Source organism: Macaca fascicularis, chromosome 9 (assembly GCF_037993035.2).
Source record: "Macaca fascicularis isolate 582-1 chromosome 9, T2T-MFA8v1.1".
Lineage (NCBI taxonomy): Eukaryota > Metazoa > Chordata > Mammalia > Primates > Cercopithecidae > Macaca > Macaca fascicularis.
Window position 1 is genome coordinate 30,747,994 of NC_088383.1, and position 22,212 is coordinate 30,770,205.

Genomic DNA, 22,212 nt, shown 5'->3' on the forward strand with positions numbered 1-22,212 from the left:
TTGTCATCGAAATTATGTTTTGAGCATTTGAGTTTTGAGTGCTGAGAAGGGGGCTTCCTGGTCAGGTTCTATGCAGATTATTCATTTTGAAAGCCATCGCCACTGGCCCCCCTCCACATCCCTTTCCTCCCTGTCTCCCCACTTTAGCTGAGCCAGGCTTGCAGCTCCAGAAGCCGTAGAGTCCGCCCTTGGGGACTCCCGTGTGACCGCCCATCAGTAGCCTGAGAAATGCTGTAGAACATGAACCACTGAAAAGTCTTCAGCACCTACTGTCTCTAGGCTCTCAGACTCTATAGAAAATCCAAGGTCAAGACTTGAAAACTACAATGTAAGAAGGCATTACAATTGTTACACCCCACTTCGAAAGGCTAAAAGAAATCATTAGGAAGTATGTGGTTGGTGCTTTGCACCAGAAACAATCTACCCTCTTACCTCTGCTCTTAGGCTGATGGTGAGTGGGCTTTTATTAAGCACCGTTCTCATTCCTGACAGTCCTGTGAGCGCTTTCCTGGATTGCCTGACTTTAGGGAGGAAATGATACCATGTGGCTTTGATGCATTTTCTCAATTGATATTCGGGTTTCACAGTGTGCTTAGAGAAGGGGCTAAAATCCTGAGGTGCTACTTGTGCAAGTACACGCCACGAGCATAATCAGAAGACAGATAAAAAATGACAGAAATAGGACAAGAATACAAACAGCCCGTCACTTCCTACAGAGGGAGCGTGGTTGGTTTTCTTCTCCACCCAAAAATGTTACATTATCACTTTAACTTTGTCAAAACTGCCATATATAACAAACCAAAATAACTAAGAATTTTGGGTTAAACTTCCTTCTGTTTGCACAAGGTGCCAAAATTCCAATTTAATAAAAACCCAGGTCATCTGGGAAATTTTAAATTATCCACTTTACAACACAGTCCACATATCATAGAAAACTATAAACCATTTAATTAATAAACATCTATTTTGTACCTAGCAAGGGCCAGGCTCTGACAGGTGCAAGCGCACTCGCCATAGGAATTGCTCTGGTAGATTTCTCCTTCAGACAAGTTAGCAAGAATGGCTCGTCTAGTAGCTTCGCTATAGGACGCCCATTACCAGTTAAAATGTACACTGCTGCATATGGTTTCAAAGCCAAAAATATATTTTCTGATACGTTGAAGGAAATGAGATCAAATTTTTCTTTTTAGAAAAATGAAACTAATTATCTTACATTTTAAAAGACATTAACAATGGCACTTTTAAGAAAACATGCTGAACACATTAACACAGGGTGGGAAAAAGATAAGGAAAGCAAAGTGGAATGTGATCGCCCAGACAAATTGTGTCCACGAGTTCAATGGGACAAGCAGGGTCTTTACACAGAATTCCTGGGCGAACAGGACGGAGGTGAAACAGAAGTTATGCTTGCCAACAGCCCCATCTCTCATCTCAGGAGAGACGAGGCCAACGAAACAACCGCTAGCAACTGCTTGGGAAATATCTGAAATATGAGCATGCGGAAAACAACATGTTTAACGGAAAATGAGCAAATCTACTCACTGCATATGCAGCAGCTAATTATGAGAAAAATCAGGAGACAGTTCTGTTCGTTCACACGACTCCTTCTCAACCACAATGGAAAATGATACCCTTCTTTTAAAAAGTGAAAGTCTCCTTAGAATAGCAACATTTGCACCAGGCACAGTGGCTCACGCCTATAATCCCAGCACTCTGGGAGGCTGAGGCGGGCGGATCACCTGAGGTCAGCAGTTCGAGAGCAGCCTGACCAGCATGGTGAATGAAACCCTGTCTCTACTAAAAATACAAAAAATTAGTCAGGCGCGGTAGCAGGCGCCTCTAATCCCAGCTACTTGGGAGACTGAGGCAGACGAATGGCTTGAACCCAGGAGGTAGAGGTTGCAGTGAGCTGAGATCGTGCCACTGCACTCCAGCCTGGGCAGTAGAGAGCAAGACTCCGTCTCAAACCAAAAAAAAGAAAAGAAAAAAATAGCAACATTTGGAATGCCTGTAACCATTGGCTTACATTCTCCATCTTCTCAGTGGCCTCCAAGGTCCTCATGAGCCGCACTGACTTGTTATCGCTGGGGCAGCTACAGCCTGGCACTGGGCCTGATACCCAGCAGCACGGGACAGATGTGTGGATTAACTTAAAAAATCAGCTAGAGGCTTGCTGCCCGCCTGATGAACTGGGGGTTCTGTGGGAAGTGAGACAGACAGTTACCCTTCCCCCCTGCATGAACAAAATCCTGAGCCTTGTCCTCCCGTGGGGGCCCTCAAAGTCCAGTCAGCCGTGCTTTGCTGTGGTCATTGGGGTGGGGCTGGGGAGGCCCCACTAAAGCCATGCCTTTATCCAGCGATCCCTTCCTGGTCCCCAAATCTGCAGTCTAGCAGATGCCTACTGCTTTCTATTGCTTTCCAACCCTAGTGTCATGTTCTGGACCAGTGGATGGTCATGGCATGTTGGCCTAGCCTGTTCCTTCAAAACCCACTCCCCTTCCACAGGCATCTGTATCTAGCCATTGGTATCTAGATGCAGAAACTGAGCACCAAGGCTGTAGGTCTCACTGAAAGAGCCAGGAGCAGCGTTCTCTTCTGGTTGGCAGAAGGGGCTTTGGGCATCTCTTTAGAGTGGCTCATATTCACCAACCCCAGTGTCAGGTGCCTAACATGCTTCTGTGAGGGCCTCAGCCATGTTCCATTCCAGAATTTGCTCTGAAAGCTCTCTGGGTCTGGAAGCCTGCAATTTCATTTTTCGGCATGCCTTGGTCTATTCAGTACCACCCTGTGCAAACGTCCCTCTGACACAGGGTAACGAATGGGCTAATTTTGGAAAGGGGAAATCTGGGGTCCAGAGAAGATGAAGACTGAAGTATAGAGGTTAGCATAAAATTAAAGGTCAGTCAGAAAAGAGAAAACTGCTCTGAAAATATAATGGATAAATATCAGTCTTCAGCAAAGTTCAATTTGAACAAGAATTGTAGGTTGCACTGGCAGAATTGTAACTAGAAAATCCACAAATGCCCAGTCGGACTGCGAATGCATTGTCAGGCCTGCTTTTTATGATGTCACAATGAATGACTCCAGATGACAGACAGTGCAGATTCAGTTAAAACATAAAGTACCTGGCAGACTATTTCCGGAGGTTACAGTTTTGTTATTTAAAAAAAAAAAAAAAATACACAAATAATGGGTCTGGAAGAGGAAGCATGATAAATTCGAGGACTTAGAAGTGATGCTAAATTTGGACATTTGAAGAAGGGGCACAGGAAAGCAATTCAAAGGCACTTGAGTTATCAACGTGCACAGAGGAAATTAAGTAGGAGGCATTTTGGAAAGGCACCCACTGATAGCGACCTGGATGGAAGCCCTTGAAGTCACAGTTCCTCCACAGCACGGGCTTTGAACTCCTGTGCTTGGGTCTGGCTTCCACAAAGATGAGCTCAGAATGGAAAAATTAAAAAAAAAAAAAAAAAAAAAAAAGAAGTTGGAAGCCATCGCCACTACAGTGCCAACCTGGCCAGCCACGAGACCATAATATTTTTTAAACTCTGATGGCTAGAAATGGACACAAATTGCTCTTCTGTGGTTGCCAGCAGGTTTCTGAATCATCTTTGGGTTAGGGCTTCAGCAGACTTTTGATTTTGCAAGGTCTAGTCAAGAACTTTTATACACGCAAGGTAAGTCGGAGACCACGGTCCACGGGCCCCGCCCCTGGGACTGGGGTTTGGGTGGTTGCTTCCTTTGCATAAATTAGTAAATTCACAGCTGGTGCTGATGTGAAGGATGGAGCCAGCTTGGAAACTGTCGTGGTAATTCTAGTAGTATATCTTTTTAATGCACGTAACAAAATCAGGGGCTGGGAGATCGCTCATGGAAGGGGACGCCTCGTTGATGTGGACCACTGACCCACCTACAGGTAGAGGAGACAAAGAGAGACCCGGCATGGAGGTTCACGCCTGTAATCCCAGCACTTTGAGGGGCTGAGGTAGGAGGATCGCTTGAGCCCAGGAGTTAGAGACCAGCCTGGGAAACATAAGGAGATCCCGTTTCTACAAAAAAAATTTAAAAAGAAAAATTAGCTAGATGTGATGGTGAGTGCCTGTAGTCCTAGCTACTCAAGATGAGGTGGGAGAATTGCTTGAGCCTGGGAGGTCAAGGCTACAGTAAGCTGAGATGGCACCACTGCACTCCAGCCTGGGTGACAGAGAGAGACCCTGTCTCAAAAAAAAAAAAAAAAAAAAGAAAAGAAAAAAAAGAAAAGAGAAAGAGAGAAGAAAAGAGAGAAGAGAGAAGCAGGATGGAGCAAAGGGATACAAATATACAAATGAAGGAAGAAGGGCACAGGTCCACGTGGAAGAAGGAAAACAATACCCTGGAGAAAAGGTAGGTGGAGCTGGTGAGGGTTCCTGGGGCAGCCGCCAGCTGTGTGCAGTAACATGTCCCTGACGAAGGTGCTAGAACCTCTCACTGTAAGTCAGGGCATCTCTGAACAACATCCTTCCTGCAACTGCACTTCTGAAGGAAAAAAAGCTGAGTCGCAAACCCCTAACCTCTGACTCACGCCAGCTATTCAAATGAGCCCACTCCTTTTACTGATTAACATGGCAAGGACACACTGACGCCTTCTAATCAATGTAAAGGCAAGAAGTCACACTGGGTGGCCCTTAGTCAGCGGCAGACTCCCTACAGGGCCATACGCTGACGCTCCTCCCACGCTAGGGTCCCACTGATAGAGGACCCTGTCCCTCCACAGCAATGATCACCCCGGGAGCATCCCAGGGCCTACTGGAAGCCACCCCTGAGGGTGTCTTCACAGGCAGGGACAGGAAGCACTAGAGATATGGTTCCCCACCCGAGTGACCAGGAGAAGTCCCGGTGACTGCACGCAGTGCAGACACTGTTCCCTCCCACAACGTGAGGCCCTTCCCACCTGATGGCTGGGTAGCCGGACTGGCCTCGGCTTCTGATGCCTCATCTGTACTGCAGGGACGGACTAAGCCTTCCTTTTTGTATTCTGGGAGGAATTAAATGATACATTCAGAGTGGTTAGCACCGTGCCTGACACGTAAGAAGCCCTTGTTTCATTTAGTATTAACTCAATTAAATTACATTCTCAATGGAGCAGCTTATCTTGAAGCTCTGTTTGCTTGATCTCCTGGGGAAGGGGGTGCGGGTGGCACACAGCAAAGGGTGAAGAACCAAGTGTCTGTCTGAAGGTGATGATTATTTCGGATCGGCATTGTCTTTGTCTAAGTTGTAATCAACGGGCCTTCACAATGCCAGGAAAGAGTGACAGAGCCGACTGTCATCACGAGACGCTGTTCCCCCTCGGGATGGCTGGTCTCTGACGAAGAAGCTACACCCATTTCCACAATATGGATGTAGAACAAACCAGTATTTCATTTATTAAAACAAGGCAGGAAGAGAAGCTCTAATCCATTCTCTCTCATGCGTATCTAATAGGTAAGGCAGATTATTTCAGTATTTTCATATTTTCTCTTTAATAAGGGCATGTCAGATTTTTACCACGTACACCAGTGTGAACCCCACAGTGCCATCACTGACACAGAGAAAGACCAGCCTCGCTTCTCATTTGCCTTTTTCTAGCACCACTCTCGCTTTCATTTATTTATTCGTTTATTCAACAAATATTTATGGAGTATTTGCGGTGCCTCTGACCCACGGTTCTTCAGAAGCCAAGATGAGGGCTATGAGAGGCAGAAAAGGCGGTCACTATGCGTGGGTTCCTGAGAGCCTGAAGGACCCTGCAGCTGGGTCTCTGGTGATGACACCCTAGGGAGGCTGCCTAAAGGCCCCCAGGCCCCACAGCTGGTGCACAGCAGCCCGCCAGTGACACCCCCAGTCCACACCCTGTCCTTTATCGAGAACGCAGAGGCACAGTCATCTTTGAGGCAAAGGGGCTGGACTGGAAGACCCACTCGGGTCTCTTTTGGACCCCGTCTCACATTCCCACCCTCAGTGTCTCTCCGTGGGGCATTTCCTAGCTCTCGGACTCATCCAGTTCTCTAGCTGAAGGCAGAATTCCACATGAACAACTCTCCTCTTGGGGATGGCATAACCACCAAGACACATGAGGCCCTCGGCGGTGCTGCCGCTGGATCTTCCTTGTCATTCCAGAAGCTTGTGCCTCCGCACCACTGCACTTCCAGAAGCCTCGTGTTCAAGGGCCACAACCTGCCTTTTAGTGGGGAAACTGGTGCTGGTAAAAGCCACATGGGGCGCACGCGGGAGAGAGGACCAGTTTCCAGGCCCTTCTGGAAGTTTCCACACTTACGAACGAGACCAAGGAGAAGGGCATACAGAAGACAGTGGGGGAAGAGGCGGCCTCTTCCTGGTGTTCATGAGCATGCCAGCCCTCAAGAGAGACAGGCAAACCCCATAACAAGGTCAAAATACCAACGGCTAATGCTTAGGATGGGAAACAAGCGGTGAAAAGGCAAATCGTGTTTGTGGATTTATAAGTTTGTAAAAGAAAGAGGAACATAAACAGATGTTAAACTTGAAGCATTCTCTGTTTTTGGAAAATCCTTATAAGCAGGATATGATTTAAGAGAAGCTTTAAAAGACCCTGAAAATGAACTGTTTACCATATCCAGTAGCACTATCTAGAATGGATGTTTACTGATCGAATAGAAACCTCCCAAGATGAGGGCCCCAGACCACCACATCAGAGACTCTCCCTAGGTTGCTAAGTCTCTCATTAGTTACGACTGCCGCTGATGACAGGAGATAATTACAAGTTATTCTCATGGGTAACTAACAAAAAAATCTTACCCGAATTCCTGGGGCTATGCAGAGAAGAGCCAATTATGGTATAACTTTCAGCTTCAAACCTCTGCTATGTTAAGAGTATTTTACAGCTTCCTCTGATTATAATATTTCAAAGGAAACACATTAAGGAAACCCTGAGTGCCTGATAACAGCCTTTTACATATTTTAATGATCGTTAAGTATTATTTAGTTTTGGCTACTTGTATTTTAAGCATGCAGTTTCCTCCATGTGCAGATAACACAGTTTTTCCTCTTTGCCCACTTCCTCTTAATCTGTGTGTGTGTGTGTGTGTGTGTGTGTGTGTGTGTGTGTGTCAGCAGGCAAGTTTCGGACATGGCCTGTGGGTCTTTTCCTGGACCACGTAAGTGACTTTCATGCAAAGCCTGCAGCCAGTTTCATCACTACACTCTGTTAACTGAGACCATTTAGGAGTGGGCTAGCATCTAGATGAGCTCTCTGCGGAGTCAATGACTTAAAAAGGGGAAAATGCCAAGTCTTTAGTGTTACTTGTCAAATGGTCTGTGAAGAGAACATGTTTTGGGGTTCACAGGCAGTCCCTGTGGCCTGCAAACTGTCCTCACCCGCAGCCCCTGCAGTGGGGAAAGCTCAGGCATCCATGCCTGGTCATTCCCTCCTCCCCATCCAACCTCCCACTCCCTTGTCCAGCCCCTCCCCTCTGATCGGAGGGGGCAGACACCCTGACCCAGACTCAAGCATCCACTGGCTGTCTAAAACTCAATTTTTTCAAAAGTTTCAACTAAGAGATGTGGGCAGTTGTCACCAGTGGGTTCTGAAGCTAAGCCGTCAAGAGGAGCAAGGGTGGAGTCTAAGTCTCCGCCAGCCAGAGGTAGGGGGAAGCAGAAGCTGTCAGGGAAGGGAAGAGGAGCATAAACAAGTACCTGGAGACGCAGAGATGGGTGGCAATGGGGGACAGAGATGAATGAGTCCCCAGGGGAACAACCCACAGTCCAGGGGGACGCCAGCCAGTCTTTCTCCATTTCCTATGAATGGTCCTGAATCTCTCCATGAATCCTTACAACGACCCCTCCCTTTCCTTTCAGGTAGGTTCCACTTCCTACCTTCCAAAGGATCTACCAAGGAGGGAAACTCTACTGCTAGGAAGTCTTCAGCCCAGGGGCAAGGAAGGCCCCTGAGCCAGGAGTCCCACAGTCAGGCTTCACAGTCCATCTGCTGTGCTTTAAACGCTGGTAAAGTTACCAGTCATACGAACAATGGCCCAACACATTAACATGTAGCTTCCAAAAACAATTACTGTCTACTCATCAATTTAGATAAACTATGTACAAGGAGAACCAACTCTTGGTCCTTCTCCACTACTTACACCTAAGAGATTTTTAGCAAGTTCACACGCTCCTTTGCCTTCCTTCACAACAGAATTGTCATTCTTCTCCTGTCCTAGATGCTCACTACTACTTGATCTGCTAATAGTGAAAGCTCAAAGCAACAGCCACCTCAGCACATTAGGAAACAAGTATCCTGAATGCTCGAAAATCTCATCAAAGCTTCATATTTGTGTTTTTTTTTCTTTTTCTTTTTTTTTTTTTTTAAGTTTTACTAGATGTCCCTCGAGTAGAAAGGGAAAAAGACAAAAAAAAGTTTTACTAGATAGAGCTGGTCCTTAAATCAGAAACTCTGTTCTAAACTAATACTAATCATTAGAGGGTAAGGAACAGTCCTGACCATTCTCACCAGACAATGCTGATATTCCAGCTAAGCCCCAGATGATGGATAATCCTGCCTTCCATGTATGCTCCCTTTACAACGTCCACAGAAAAGCAGTGTTATGTGCATTATCTCGTGTAGACAGGTCAGGATGCAGTCTTTATAGGCCTCTCCAGACAGGAAAGGGACACAGCTGGGCTCTGGGAGCTGTCACACGTCCATGCATGCCAGGGAGAGGGTGGAGGACAAGGGACTGAGAAAAGACCATCCAGTGATGGTAACCCCAGGAGCTCACAGAATCAAGTGCTCCTTTCAAACAAAAACAGGCCTTACCTGGGGAGAGCTCAGCCAGGCCCAGCGCTGCTGCAGGGAGGCAGCCCCAAGGCTTCTGGCAGCCCGGGGTGGGTGGGGGAGTCATGGCCCAAGCTGGGCTCCCTCCACTGCTGCACTGAGTGGCCATTGATGGCCAGTGACATCCTCTGGACTTTGTGTTTGCTATGGTTTAAATGTTTATTCCATCTAAAACTCCTGTTGAAATTTAATTGCCATTGTAACAGTATTAAGAGGCGGGGCCTTTAAGAGGAGATGAGGTCATGAGAGTTCCACCCTCCTGGGTGGGACTGGTGCCCTTATAAAAGGATGAGTTCAGCCCTCTCTTGTTTGATCTCACTCTCACTCTCTCACCTTCCACCATGAGATGACACAGCAAGAAGGTCCTCATGAGATACCAGCACCTTGACCTTGGACTTCCCAGCCTCTAGAACAGTGAACTGATAAATTTCCATTCGTCATAAATTACCTGGCCTGTTAACAGCAGCACACATTGGATGAACGCAATGTTCTTCAGTTATAAGACAATAACCTTGCCAAAATGCCTAGGTCGCCACTATCCTGTCAGAATAAAACAAATTTTCAATCAGCCCCTGTGGCCTTCCAAACGACCTTGACCTCCATCTTTCCCAGGACATCAGTGGGGTGCTGAGGACTGGCCCAAAGTGTGGGGACACACTTTAAGGCAGCCCTCAACCAAGAAACTGCAGAAGAGGAACCCTCGTGACCCTTCCCAACCACACTGATGGTTTCAAGTTGGACAGGGCTATCCTGGGCTCTAGGCACCCCCTAGACCGGGAGGCCAGCCCAGCAGAGGTCACTGTGTGGGATGGAGGAGGCAGCAAGACCACAGCTGTGCTTTTGAGTAACCAAAGACTGGGATCTGACAGCACCATTTATCCATCAGATTTAGAATTCACATAAGCCATAGTAGTATCGGCTTCTCTTATTATTATTATTTTTTAAATTTAAGCTGTTTACTATTGACACCTATTTACTTCTTCCCAAAGCACTTTGTTTCTGATGGGGAAAAACAATTCTCCTTCATGCCTACCTTTCTGTTTCCCTCCAATTTTCAGTTCTCTATTGGGCACCTAAAAAATAGTCTTTCATTTCAACCCAGGGAACCTCGCAGCCAGTCTCTGAGGCTTGGGGCACTGGGAGGGATGTTTGCAAACATGTATGCATTTGCTGTTTCCACCCTAGGACCAACCTTCAATCCAAAAGCTACTCTACATCACCTAAGTGAATCGGCCAGTCTCAGCAACATGGACAAGAGGCCAGATCTGTCAAGAACTCTGTCATCTGTATGAAAACATCCCAGGGCTACACAAAGCCACTTATCTGAGCCCTTCACTCAGGACGGAAAGAAAGGCAGCTTGCAGATCTGATTATGCCACAGTCCTCAGGAACCTGTTACCACACGAGGGGCTAGAAAGTCCTAAGCGAGTTGTGGATGAGGTTGGCAGCCACACTGCCCACACAGAATTCTAAAGGGGTTCTCCTGCCTCCCACCGTGGGACTCAACTCTGATCCAGCCCCTCAAATTTGAGGGAGACCCCACATAACCTACATGGTCCATCTGCGGGGATTCCACAGCCCTGTCTTTACTTCATTAGAAACCGACCGTTCTGCTTTTCAACAGTTGCTACAATGGGGGAAAGAATAAATTGAACTCATGAGCATGTATTAAATAACCATATATGCCCAGTACTGTAAGACTCTGTACAAGAAACAAAAGAGATAGGAGACAAGGTACAATCTCAGTACCTTGAAATCCAGGTTGGAAGATACGGATATACTCAGCACAAAACTAAATGAAAAACAAACAAACAAAAAAAAAACAAGCACCAGTTTGTGTGGTAGTCATTAAGGTTATCTGAACCCTCAGCCAACTCACCCATAAGCTCCCTCTTCCAGCTCCATGCTGGAAAATGGTGGTCAAGAAAGTGAAGGCCTTGACAGTAGTCGACTGAAGTGTGAGTTCTAAAGCGCAAGGCGAAACAGAAACAGCTTCCAGCTCCTTCTTCATTGTGACTTTTCCCCCTGAGCCTGGCTCCATCAGTGCTAACTCCTCTGGCCCCTCGCTGGAGAAGCAATCTGACTTGGCAACTTAAACCTGCTTTCACTACGCTGGGCAAAAATGAGGGCTCTCACCTTTGCTTTTCTCCAATAATGTGTTAAGTGCTCTGACTCTAAAAACAAAATCCTTCCGATTTTTGCCTGAAAACTGTCAACCGACAAGGAAGGTCCTTTCTCTGCAAGGGTGACCTTTAACCATGGGAGGCGAGTTCATTCCCATCAGACTTGCCCATTTGGTGTGTTTGTTTCTCTTAAAGAAAGGTCCTTGATTCTGTCTATGTCCTTCGTCCATATCTAACTGCTGACATGCAGTTACATAACACACTCTGTAGACTCACAGCTCTTCCTCCCCAATCTGTGCCTGGTCCCAGTGCAGCACTAAAGGCAAATGCAATGTCAGGAAGGGATGACAAAGGTTTCCTCCAGGTGGAAACTGCCTGGGAGAGGGCTTCAGGGCTCCTGTCCCAGCCTGGCTCTGTGGCAAGCTGCCGAAATTCTTTTTTTTTTTTTTTTTTTTACCATCCTGTTCCCCTAGCCAACCCGCCCTCTCTTTTTGTTGTAAGGAAACACCCACAGATGCAGCTGTATTCAGATGGGATCCCACATTAGGGCCAGAGTGTGTGCAAGGAAAAGATAGGTCAGAAGCCAATGGAATGATATGAATATACCAGAAGAAAGGTTTTGTCTTACAAACTGAGGGGAATACAGACCCCTTTTCAACTCTCTGTAACCTGCAAAATGTTGAATTATGTCAATAAGAAAGCCAAATACACTGTGAATGGGTGCGTGGTTGTGAACTAGCTTTTATGAAGTTCTAAAATGACTCCTAACTGAGGCAAGATGAAGAGATTACAAGGGATCCAAGCAGCAGAGTCCTAACACATGGCATTTAGCATGATAGAACGTGTTTACTCACTGCTATTTATTGAAGGCCCATTATGGCAAAGCCCTGTGCTAAGTACTGCTGGAACACCCTGAATATCTCAGTGGAAACAAGTGATCTTGGGCTGGGCGTGGTGGCTCATGCCTCTAATCCCAGTGCTCTGGGAGACTGAGGTGGGAGGATTGCATGAGGCCAGGAGTTAGAGATCAGCCTGGGCAACACAGTGAGACTCTGTCTCTACAAAAAATAAAAATTAGCCAGGTGTGGTTGTGTGCACCTGGCCCAGCTATTCGAGAGGCTGAGGTGGGAGAATCACTTGAGCCCAGGAGGCCAGCCTGGGCAACACAGTGAGACCTTGTCTCTAAAAAAAACAAAAAGTGGCCAGGCACGGTGGCTTACTAATCCCAGCACTTTGGGAGGCCGAGGCGGGCAGATCATGAGGTCAGGAGTTCGAGACCAGCCTGACTAACATGGTGAAACCCTGTCTCTACTAAAAATAGAAAAATTAGCCAGGCGTTGTGGCGCATGCCTATAATCCCAGCTACTCAGAAGGCTGAGGCAGGAGAATCACTCGAACCCTGGAGGTGGTTGCAGTGAGCTGAGATTGTGCCACTGCACTCCAACCTGGGCAACAGAGCAAGACTCCGTCTCAAAAACAAAACAAAACAAAACAAAAAACAAAAAAAAAGTGTTCTTGTGTCTAATACCATTTATCCCTCATTGGCCCCGGCCAAACACAGAGTTGAAAGAGTTTGCCTGCACATCACCCACTGCTAACTCCTGAGTCAAAAGAGAATGGTGGGTTCACAGGGAAACTTACCCCGCCTCTGAGGTTCTGGAAGCAGAAGTGCTCTGGGCCTCCCCAGGGCCTCTCGGTGTGCTGCGGCGGCTTTCGGAGTCACTCACGTGTCCTTTCCCCGCGGACATCTTACGATGTGTGAGGGCCGCAGGGCCATCCTCATGCCCATTCTGCAGGCCCTGGCCTGCTCGTGTCCCAGTCCTCGCTGCCTGGCGCCCCTTGGGGTTATCCTCGCGCGGTGCCGGGAGGTCTCTCGACGGTTTGTATCCATGAGAGATCAGGAGGTCTTCTACACTGTACATGATGCCCAGGCTTCAGCAGAGCTCAACCGCTGGAACCATGGTGGTGGCAGGACCCAGCACTGCGGAACAACAGAGAGCTCTATTTGTGACCAGGTCTCCCTGGGGGTCAGTCTTACACCTCCTCGTCCCGTGGTCCCCCCACCAAACCAGACCACGGTGATGGACACAACACAGAACCTGCACAGAAAGAGGAGACACAGGGATGGCTCTGCCTGAAACTGCTCTCCATTCTATTCATGTAGAAAGTGGGTGTGGCTCTGGCTCTAGAGGACGTCGTGGAACCCTGAGGACCTCACCCTTCGATGGCTGCCTCTGGTAGAAGAGCATGTGGCACGGCGCTTAAGCAGTGACATCAACACTGTCCACCTTCCCCTTGTCCCACTCAGAAAGAGCAGGCGGAAGGAGTGTGGACAAAAAAAATACAGATCTGGGAGCTGCAATGACTCCTTCATGTTTCTAAAAAGAGAAACTACCAATATCCAGCTTAATCTCAGGACATGCCCCTGCTTTCATCCTGTAGACATACCTTTGCTCTACGAGAGAGTGAGATCTTTAATCAACACAGTCATGATACGCTTCAGCGGAAGCGACTGAAGCAGCAACTGCCAGGGCAGCCCCTCCATGGCAGTTAACTAGCAACCAAAAATAGATTTTAATTCTTTGGGTTCATGATGAGAAAACAAACAACACACTGATCAATCATACACACCCAACTCACTATACAATACCAAAGTTCTCTTTTCCTTATGAAAGTTTTTTTTTTTTTTTTTTTTTTTTTTTTGAGATAGAGTTTCACTCTTGTTGCCCAGGCTGGAGTGCAGTGGCATGATCTCGACACCCTGCAACTTCCGTCTCCTGGGTTCAAGCGATTCTCCTGCCTCAGCCTCTCGAGTAGCTGGGAATACAGGCATGCGCCACCACGCCTGGCTAATTTTTTGTATTTTTCATAGAGACAGGGTTTCACCCTGTTGGCCAGGCTGGTCTCGAACTCCTGAACTTAGGTAATCCACCCACCTCTGCCTTCCAAAGTGCTGGGATTACAGGCATGAGCCACCACACCCGGCCTCCTTATTAAACTTTTATGAATCAAATTTCTTTCTAGTAGATCTTGGGGAAAAGTTTTTGCATCTCTCAGCCAAGGATGTCCACACCCAAATCCTGCTATAGTACCTGAATCAACAGCAGCAACTTCCTCCAGTGTAGGCTGCACAAAACGAGAGTGCCCACAAAGAATGAAAATGGGCAGAAACCTACCTGAAAGCAAAAGAGGCAGAGCCGCCCTGTTTATTCCTACATGAGGACATCCTTCTTCCTAAGTCTTCCCTTTGATGATAAGGCGTAAGACAGATTGGTCAGCCGGATCCACCCACCACTGCTTCCACGAGGGCTGATGGTAATGCTGGCCTGGGTGAGAGGCACACAAAAGCCACAAAAGCCAGCCCCACCAGAAAAGCTCAGCCAGCTCCAGCCCCACTTTGCTGGTGGACGGAAATAGAGTTGCTGCAGCCATGGCGAACAATGGCCAGGAAACGCCTGCTGGTCCATGCGCAGGTGAAAGGAAGATGCCTGCAGCATGTGCTTCCTGTCACTGGGAGCTCTTACTTGGGTCCGTTGCACAATTCTGCTGTGCCTGTCCTCACTCTTCATCACCTGCTAGATTACAGTAGGGAAAGTCTCGCCTGTCAGCATGGAGAGTACCAAACTTTGGAAGTTGATAATTTTCCATTATGTCCCTATATTTTATGGAAGCTGACAAGCTCTGGCAGCTACTGTACTAGTAGAAAAATCTCCATAGCAACTCTGCCACTCCTGACACTCCTACTGCATGTCTTTCGGGGAGTTGTACAACTTGGGTCATTTGCTTCAACAGACAAGGAAGGACCAGAGAAGCAAGAGTTTGTTCTTCGACTCAACAGAGCAAGTTCCACCATGTGAGGGATTATAGAGGAATGAGATCCCATCACAAGCAAAGGGCTTCAGGAACACAGAGTCAGGCTTTAGGGCAGGGTCTTTGGTTTGTTTGACACTTTATCCCCAGCAACTTGCACACAGTATGCACTCAATAAATACTTGCTGAGAAAATGCACAAATGAGAGACAGAACTGTTTGAGCTAGGTTTTGAAGAATGGTTAGGAGTTCATTAGGCAAAGAGCATGTGTATGTGTATGAGAAGGGGAACTGGCATTTAAAATAGATTATGAGTAGAATTATCCCAAGGGTAAAGAAATGAGGCTGGGCACAGTGGTTCACGCCTGTAATCCCAGCACTTTAGGAGGCTAGGTGGGTGAATCACTTGAGGCCAGGAGTTTGAGACAAGCCTGGACAACATGGTGAGACCCTGTCTCTACTAAAAATACAAAAATTAGGCCGGGCGCGGTGGCTCAAGCCTGTAATCCCAGCACTTTGGGAGGCCGAGACGGGCGGATCACGAGGTCAGGAGATCGAGACCATCCTGGCTAACACAGTGAAACCCCGTCTCTACTAAAAAATACAAAAAACTAGCCGGGCGAGGTGGCTGGCGCCTGTAGTCCCAGCTACTCGGGAGGCTGAGGCAGGAGAATAGCGTAAACCCGGGAGGCGGAGCTTGCAGTGAGCTGAGATTCGGCCACTGCACTCCAGTCTGGGCGACAGAGCGAGACTCCGTCTCAAAAAAAAAAAAAAAAAAAAAAAAAAAAAAAAAAAAAAAAAAAAAAAAAAAAAAAAAAAATACAAAAATTAGCCAGGCATGATGGCAAACACCGGTAATCCCAGCTACTCAAGAGCCTGAAGGAGGACAATCGCTTGAACCCAGAAGGCAGAGGTGGCCATGAGCCGAGATCATGCCACTGTACTCCAGCTTGAGTGACGAAGCAAGATGCTGTCAGAAAGAACGAAAGAAAAGAAGAAAGAGAGAGAGAGAGAAAGAAAAAAGAAAGGAAGAAAGGAAGGAAGGAAGGAAGGAAGGAAGGAAGGAAGGAAGGAAGGAAGGAAGGAAGGAAGGAAGGAAGGAAAAGAAATGGCTTAGTAACAGAATCCTGGCAGCCTAGAACAAAGTCCCCAGGCTCACTGGTTCAACATCACACACAGGGTCAGCATCACAGTTAAAGTTAGCATTAGGTCTCACAACACTCAGTTTCTCTCTCTTACTATGCTGGGCTCTTTAAAATAAAAGCAAATTGCACTGTACTCCAAGTGGCCACCAAACACACTGAGGAACAGGCATGTGCAGCACACAGCTGGTTGTGCTACAGTCCATTTGTCAGAATGGCAGAGAAGATATAACCCTCACAAAACACAGATGTGGGGCATTTTCTTCCTGGGGCTGGATAGGTTGGTCCAATATGGCTATGTGTTTGCATGGTAATTATATTTAGTAAGAATATCTTTCAATCGTAGTTAATGGATTCTTCCCTCCCCCGCAGCCCAATAAACTCTTCCTCTACAAACTCCAAGGAAAAACCTGAACTATTAACCCAGGATTGCAGCACACATGAAATCTAATAACATCAACTATTAATGACCATCTGTAATGTGCTAGATTTTGTACTGGCACACTTTCATTCATTCTATGCTTCCAGCAAACTTCTCGATGTAGACAGAAACTTCTCCATTTTCACAAGAAAACTGAGGCTGACAGTCCAAGGTTACACAGCTTGTGTTAGATCCAAGGTTTGAACTAGATCTGTCTAGCTTCAAAGTTCAGGCTACTAATTTAGGTTCACCCATCTATATTTTCTTCCTTAACATCAAAAAAGTTTCCTAATTTACCAAATAATCCATGAACATAAATAAGGAAAGATACAAGGCATAGTGGCATTAAAATTAAAAACCATGTATTTAAAAGGAAAAAAATTCTCCTTTATTCTCTAGGAGCAGGATGACCCTTCTAGATGACTCTTCTAGATGACTCTTCTCACACACCACACACGCATGCACATACACGCGCGCACGCACACACACACACGAATTGATGCCTCACTTGACTATAACGTCTTGATGGCAATGCTGGTGTTAATGTTTAAATGCTCAGTAATGTGATTCGTTCTCGAATACACCATGCAATTGCCTTGTGACCTTAACAGACCTCTTTCATCATTTGGGGTTTTGAGCTTTTCATAAATAACATGGGGCTATCATAAAGCATGCTGTATGAAACTGAAATGCATATATAATAAGTGGGAGATGAGTAACTTTAAAAAAATAAATTCTTAAAGAAAAAAAAGTCCTATATAGAAATAGCCATTCTTATCTGCAACATTAATAGAATTTGGACTTAATTTGAGTAGACAACAGCAAACCACAAATGGGTTTGGGCAAGGGAAATCTGGCAGGAAAGCAGAGGACTAAAGTGGATAGAGCGAGAACAGATGGGGGACCTGTAGTTACAAGTCCTTTCTATTGTAACATGCACAGGGGGCTGGCAAAGGGGATAAGAAAAAAAAGGAATAATAAGAGTAATTTTCAGGAGAAGAAGTACAATGGATTTTAGCCTCAGTGACGAGGATAATGATCATTCCATTAATAGAAATATAGAAACTGGAAATAATTGTTGGTTTGAGAAGATGACAGCTCATTTGATTTTGATTTAACCAACCTAGTCTCACAAAATTCTCTTTTCCCCAAATCATCATCAAATGGATTTTCATCAAAGATTAATTATGTGTCCTTCCAAAGAACCTGAATAAGACCACTTGTGCAGCGATCTTATTGCATGGCACCTTTTCAAAGTTCTTTAAATATTAGCTCTATGGTGTCTATTCAAATGGAAGGGATTATAAAATTAGGAAGTTGCTGTTAACCATCCACTGACATTGAGCATAGGGCTGGGTTACCTCCCGCTTTGCTGTTGGGATGAGTGTCTGTTTCTCAATGGTGCAAGGTATTTATCTGTGAGCTGAATCAAGCCTGAGTCACTGCACAGGAGGAAAGGAGAGAACCCTTTGGGTCTCAGTCTTCTCCTGAAAGAGTAAAATGAGAAGGCTGAACTAGAGGTTCTTTAGAGTCCTTCTAGCTCTAGGGAGCAGCCCCCTTTCTCTAGCCTATTCTCGCCTGTGATGAGCAGCAGGCATCGAAGTCAGCTGCCCCAGGAAAAAAGAGTACAGCTTGTGGCCATGACACAGGCAGGGCTAAATAGGTCATCTGAAGACAGAACCTCTGACCTTGGCCTTATTAGCACCTATGCAGAGGCCACCCAAAAGAGCAGAGATAAATGGCCACCCACTGAGGAAAGGAGTGGGTTGGGGTAGGCAGGCCAGAAGCGAAACATCCAGCAATTCTCCATCCCAGAGTGCAGGTGCTTCACACTTACGCCAATGTAAATTCATCAGGGCACTTGTTTTACATTGGAAGTGCCAGGCACTGGGCTGAAGAATATAAAGACAAATAAGACCCCATCAGCACCCTCCCTTGCAATGCTATGGTCTACATGGTATTATTTCAATTATGGATTCTCTCATCACTAAAGGTTGAGACTGGCGAATGAATGCCATTTAACAGGTACCATCTTCTCCCTTTCCATTTATAAAAATAAACATTTTAATTCTCATATTTACAGTTACAACGCTCAAGACAGTGAAAGGAAACAAAACATTAAGGAACTCATTAAATCAACCAGAGCTTTTTTTCCTTTTTAAAATTGGCCTAGAACACAAACTAAAAATTAACTTTAAAAAGAGAGACAAACATACTATTAAAAAGATGAAAAGCATGGTCATCCTCACCTGTAATCAAAGAAATGCAAATTAAACCAAAATGCCATTATTCACTTATGAGATTAAAACTTTTAAAAAGCAATGCTTGTTGTTGGTAAGGGCATGAGGAGCTACAAGGGTTCTCCTGTTTGTGTGTGTATAAATGGGGGGGGTGGGGGGTGCAGGCTATATGTAAATGAAAATGAGTATTTCCCTTCTTAAAAGTGATTAGCTAGATTTGCTGGCTCACACCTTTGATCCCAGCACTTTGGGAGGCCGAGGCAGGCGTATCACTTGAGGTCAGGAGTTCGAGACCAGCCTGGCCAACATGGTGAAACCCCATCTCTACTAAAAATACAAAAAATTAGCCATGCATGGTGGCGCTCACCTGTGGTCCTAGGTACCTAGCAGGCTGAGGAGGCAGGATCCTTTGAACCCGAGGCAGAAATTGCAGTGAGCGGAGATTGTGCCACCACACTCCAGCCTGGGTGACAGAGCAGATACTCTGTCTCAAAAAAAAAAAAAAAGAAAAAAAATTATTAATATGTAACAAAATCTTTAAACATCTGAAACCCTATGAAATAATCTCACTTCTTATGATTCATCCCAATGAAATAATCAGAGATACACATAGTTTTATATAAGGATGTTTATCCAAGTTTTAATTATAATAACAAAATTAGACTAAATGTCTAATTTAGTAAAAAAAAAAAAAAAAAAAAGAAAAGAAAAAAAAACTTCTGGGCCAGGTGCAGTGGCTCACACTTGTAATCCCACCACTTTGGGAGGCTGAGGTGGGCAGATCACCCAAGGTCAGGAGTTCGAGACCAGCCTGGTCAATGCAGTTAAACTCCGTCTCTACCAGAAAGACAAGAAAACTTAGTCAGGTGTGGTGGCATGCACCTGTAGTCCCAGCTACTCGGGAGGCTGAGGTGGGAGAATTGCTTGAACTTGGGAGGCGGAGCTTGCAGTGAGCAGAGATCGTGCCATTGCACCTCACCCTGGGCGACAATCAGACTCCATCTCAGGAAAAAAAAAAAAAAAAAAAATTCTGGTGCATCCACATGGTGGACTATAATATGTATACACACGCATAAAATTCTGTTTTCAGGTATACAACAGCACAGGGAAATGCTTGTGATACCATACTAAATAATAAAGACAGGATACAGAACCCTATATTCAATGTCATACCAAATTTATTTATATACATATGTACTTGAAAGGGGAAAAAACACTGAAAGGAAACATACCAAAATATCAGCAGAGGTATTGGACTCTGAGTTTATTTGTTTGTTTGTTTGTTTTGAGATGGAGTCTTGCTTTGTCGCCCAGGCTGGAGTGCAGTGACGCGATCTCAGCTCACTGCAAGCTCCACCTCCTGGGTTCATGCCACTCTCCTACCTCAGCCTCCCTAGTAGCTGGGACTACAGGTGCCCGCCACCATGCCCAGCTAACTTTTTTGTATTTTTATTAGAGACAGGGTTTTACCGTGTTAGCCAGGATGGTCTCAATCTCCTGACCTCGTGACCTGCCCACCTCGGCCTCCCAAAGTGCTGGGATTACAGGCGTGAGCCACCACGCTCGGCTGGACTCTGAGTTTTTAAAAAATTTCTTGATTTATACTTTACTGAATCTTATGATATTCTGTCATGAAATGTATTAGGTCCAATCATATGAAACTGTCATTTTGCATGTCAAAAATAGTCAAATATTGACAATTTCATATACTTACTATACTTAATATTAACTTCATATACTTAATGTTAGCTTAAGTATATATAACAACATACATAATATACACATTATTATATAATGTTAATATAACAATATTGTTTCATCACCAATCATCATTATTCATAACTTAATATATTACCAACATATTACATAACTTAATTAAGTTATATATAACTATTTCATCATCAGAAAAACACTTTCATAAATGAAATGCTGCTTAGGTTAGATTAGGAAAATGCATCTTTAAAAATATGTAATTGGAAGACTCAATGACAATAAAAGAAACATTGAAGAAAAGAAAAGAATAAATGAATAGTAAATTACATAAGGCTCTTGTATATGGTACATGTGCCTTATCTGCCAGAGAGACTCTTAACCTGTTTTCAGGGAGCCAAAATCACATGTGCTGCTGAAGAAATCTAATACAAGGTTACAACCAGCATTGTAAAAAGGTATTAGACATTGTTACTCCTCTAAAAGAACTAAAGCTTTTCAGTTGTATTCACTGACATTCCATGCTTAAGATGTAATTGGTCCTTCAAATTGTTGGCAGTTCAGTGTAAATATCTTTTCAACTGACAACATTTAGGTCTAATGCTATGATTAATATATAACAAAGTACTTTCTTTAAACAAGAGGTAAATCACCAAGACATAAAACAAACCAGAATGGAGTATGTTGCTAACTGACACGTAGGTTTTTAATGCTTTCCACAGATTTTTTCCTAAGGGTAGAATTGTGTATTTTCCTATGAACAATAGAATTGCTATTTCCCTTTCCAGTCTTAATTATTAAATAACGCAACAGTTCCAGTTGAAGTCCTGGGACACCAAGTTCTCACAGACTGCTGTTACCATGCCACACGTGTGATGACCAACTCTGCCAAGGCACTCAAGTTGTCAAAATCTCACAAGATGTAAAAAGTCATATTTAATCTGTGAAGTAATCATTTTAGGAGGACAACCTTAGCTTTCTTTAAGGTGACAAAAAAACAAATGAGTTGGAAAACTTGGGTTTAAGATCAAAAGGATCTCAGAACGTTAATCTCGCTGGGGTGGATTGGTATTAAGGCATTTGTTCAGAAAAAGAGAAAGAAAAAGAAAAAAGTCCCCAACATTATGCACTGAATTTTTTTCCTATTATCTCTTCTGACTCCTCTTTTCTTTCCACAACTAATGTGAATACACACACACATGCACTTACACACATACACTCTTTCTCCTGTCTTCTCTTTCATCTCTAAATTCTGTGTCACACAATTATTGATTTGGCTAGCAATATTTTTTATGAGACCCTAAGTACCTCATGAATATTTCTGAAAGATTAGAAGTCATTAAGAAAGGACTCAAACTGGATAAGATTTTTAAATCTTTTGGAATTTTTGGCTGTTTGCAAAAATAGCTGTAAAACATTATCATAGGATAGAATTTTATTCCCTTATCATCATAGATGTCAAGCTCCACATGTAAAGATACCTTAAATATTCCATTAAACTTACCCTACTTTTGGTTTTGTTTTTAAATATCTTCAGAATAAAAAAAAAAGCCAAGTCTTTATCAAAATGTTCGACTTAAATTATTTCATATAATCTTTACATTTTTATTTATTTTCTATGTACAAAAGCCATGTAAAGTGATTTCAAAAGTAAACACTGCAAAATTCAGTGCTTAAGTAAAAAGCAAAAGTTCCTAGTAATCCCACTGTGCCAAGAGATAACCAGTAGCAACAATCTGGTTTCTGTTTCTCCAACTATTCTTCCTACACAGACAAGTTGCTTGCTTTTTTTTTTTTTTTTTTTTTCCTTTCCTTCTTTGGAATATATCTTGGTGCTTCTTCCTAACAGTATCTAAATTCTTTCATTTACATACAGAAAAAACAAGCTTTACAGGTCAACTATAAAGATAACCAACAAGCACAAAACTCTAAGGATA

General features: G+C 44.6%; 1 protein-coding gene across 6 annotated transcripts in view; it reads right to left on the bottom strand.

The window, feature by feature from the left end:
- The window catches only part of JCAD (junctional cadherin 5 associated), a 103,063-nt gene that overhangs the window by 21,613 nt on the left and 59,238 nt on the right, over window positions 1-22,212 (bottom strand). For 2 of the 6 annotated variants that reach the window (XM_065520471.1, XM_065520469.1), the window contains exons 2-3: window positions 18,933-19,049; window positions 12,595-12,934 (exon numbers count right to left, since the gene is read on the bottom strand). In XM_065520471.1, coding sequence (XP_065376543.1) covers window positions 12,595-12,875 — 281 coding nt within the window. In that variant the 5' untranslated portion in view covers window positions 12,876-12,934; window positions 18,933-19,049. Of the gene's footprint in view, window positions 1-9,278; window positions 12,935-18,932; window positions 19,054-22,212 lie in introns of those variants that run through there. The other 4 variants (XM_005564898.4, XM_005564897.4, XM_065520470.1 and 1 more) reach the window with 3 other exon arrangements.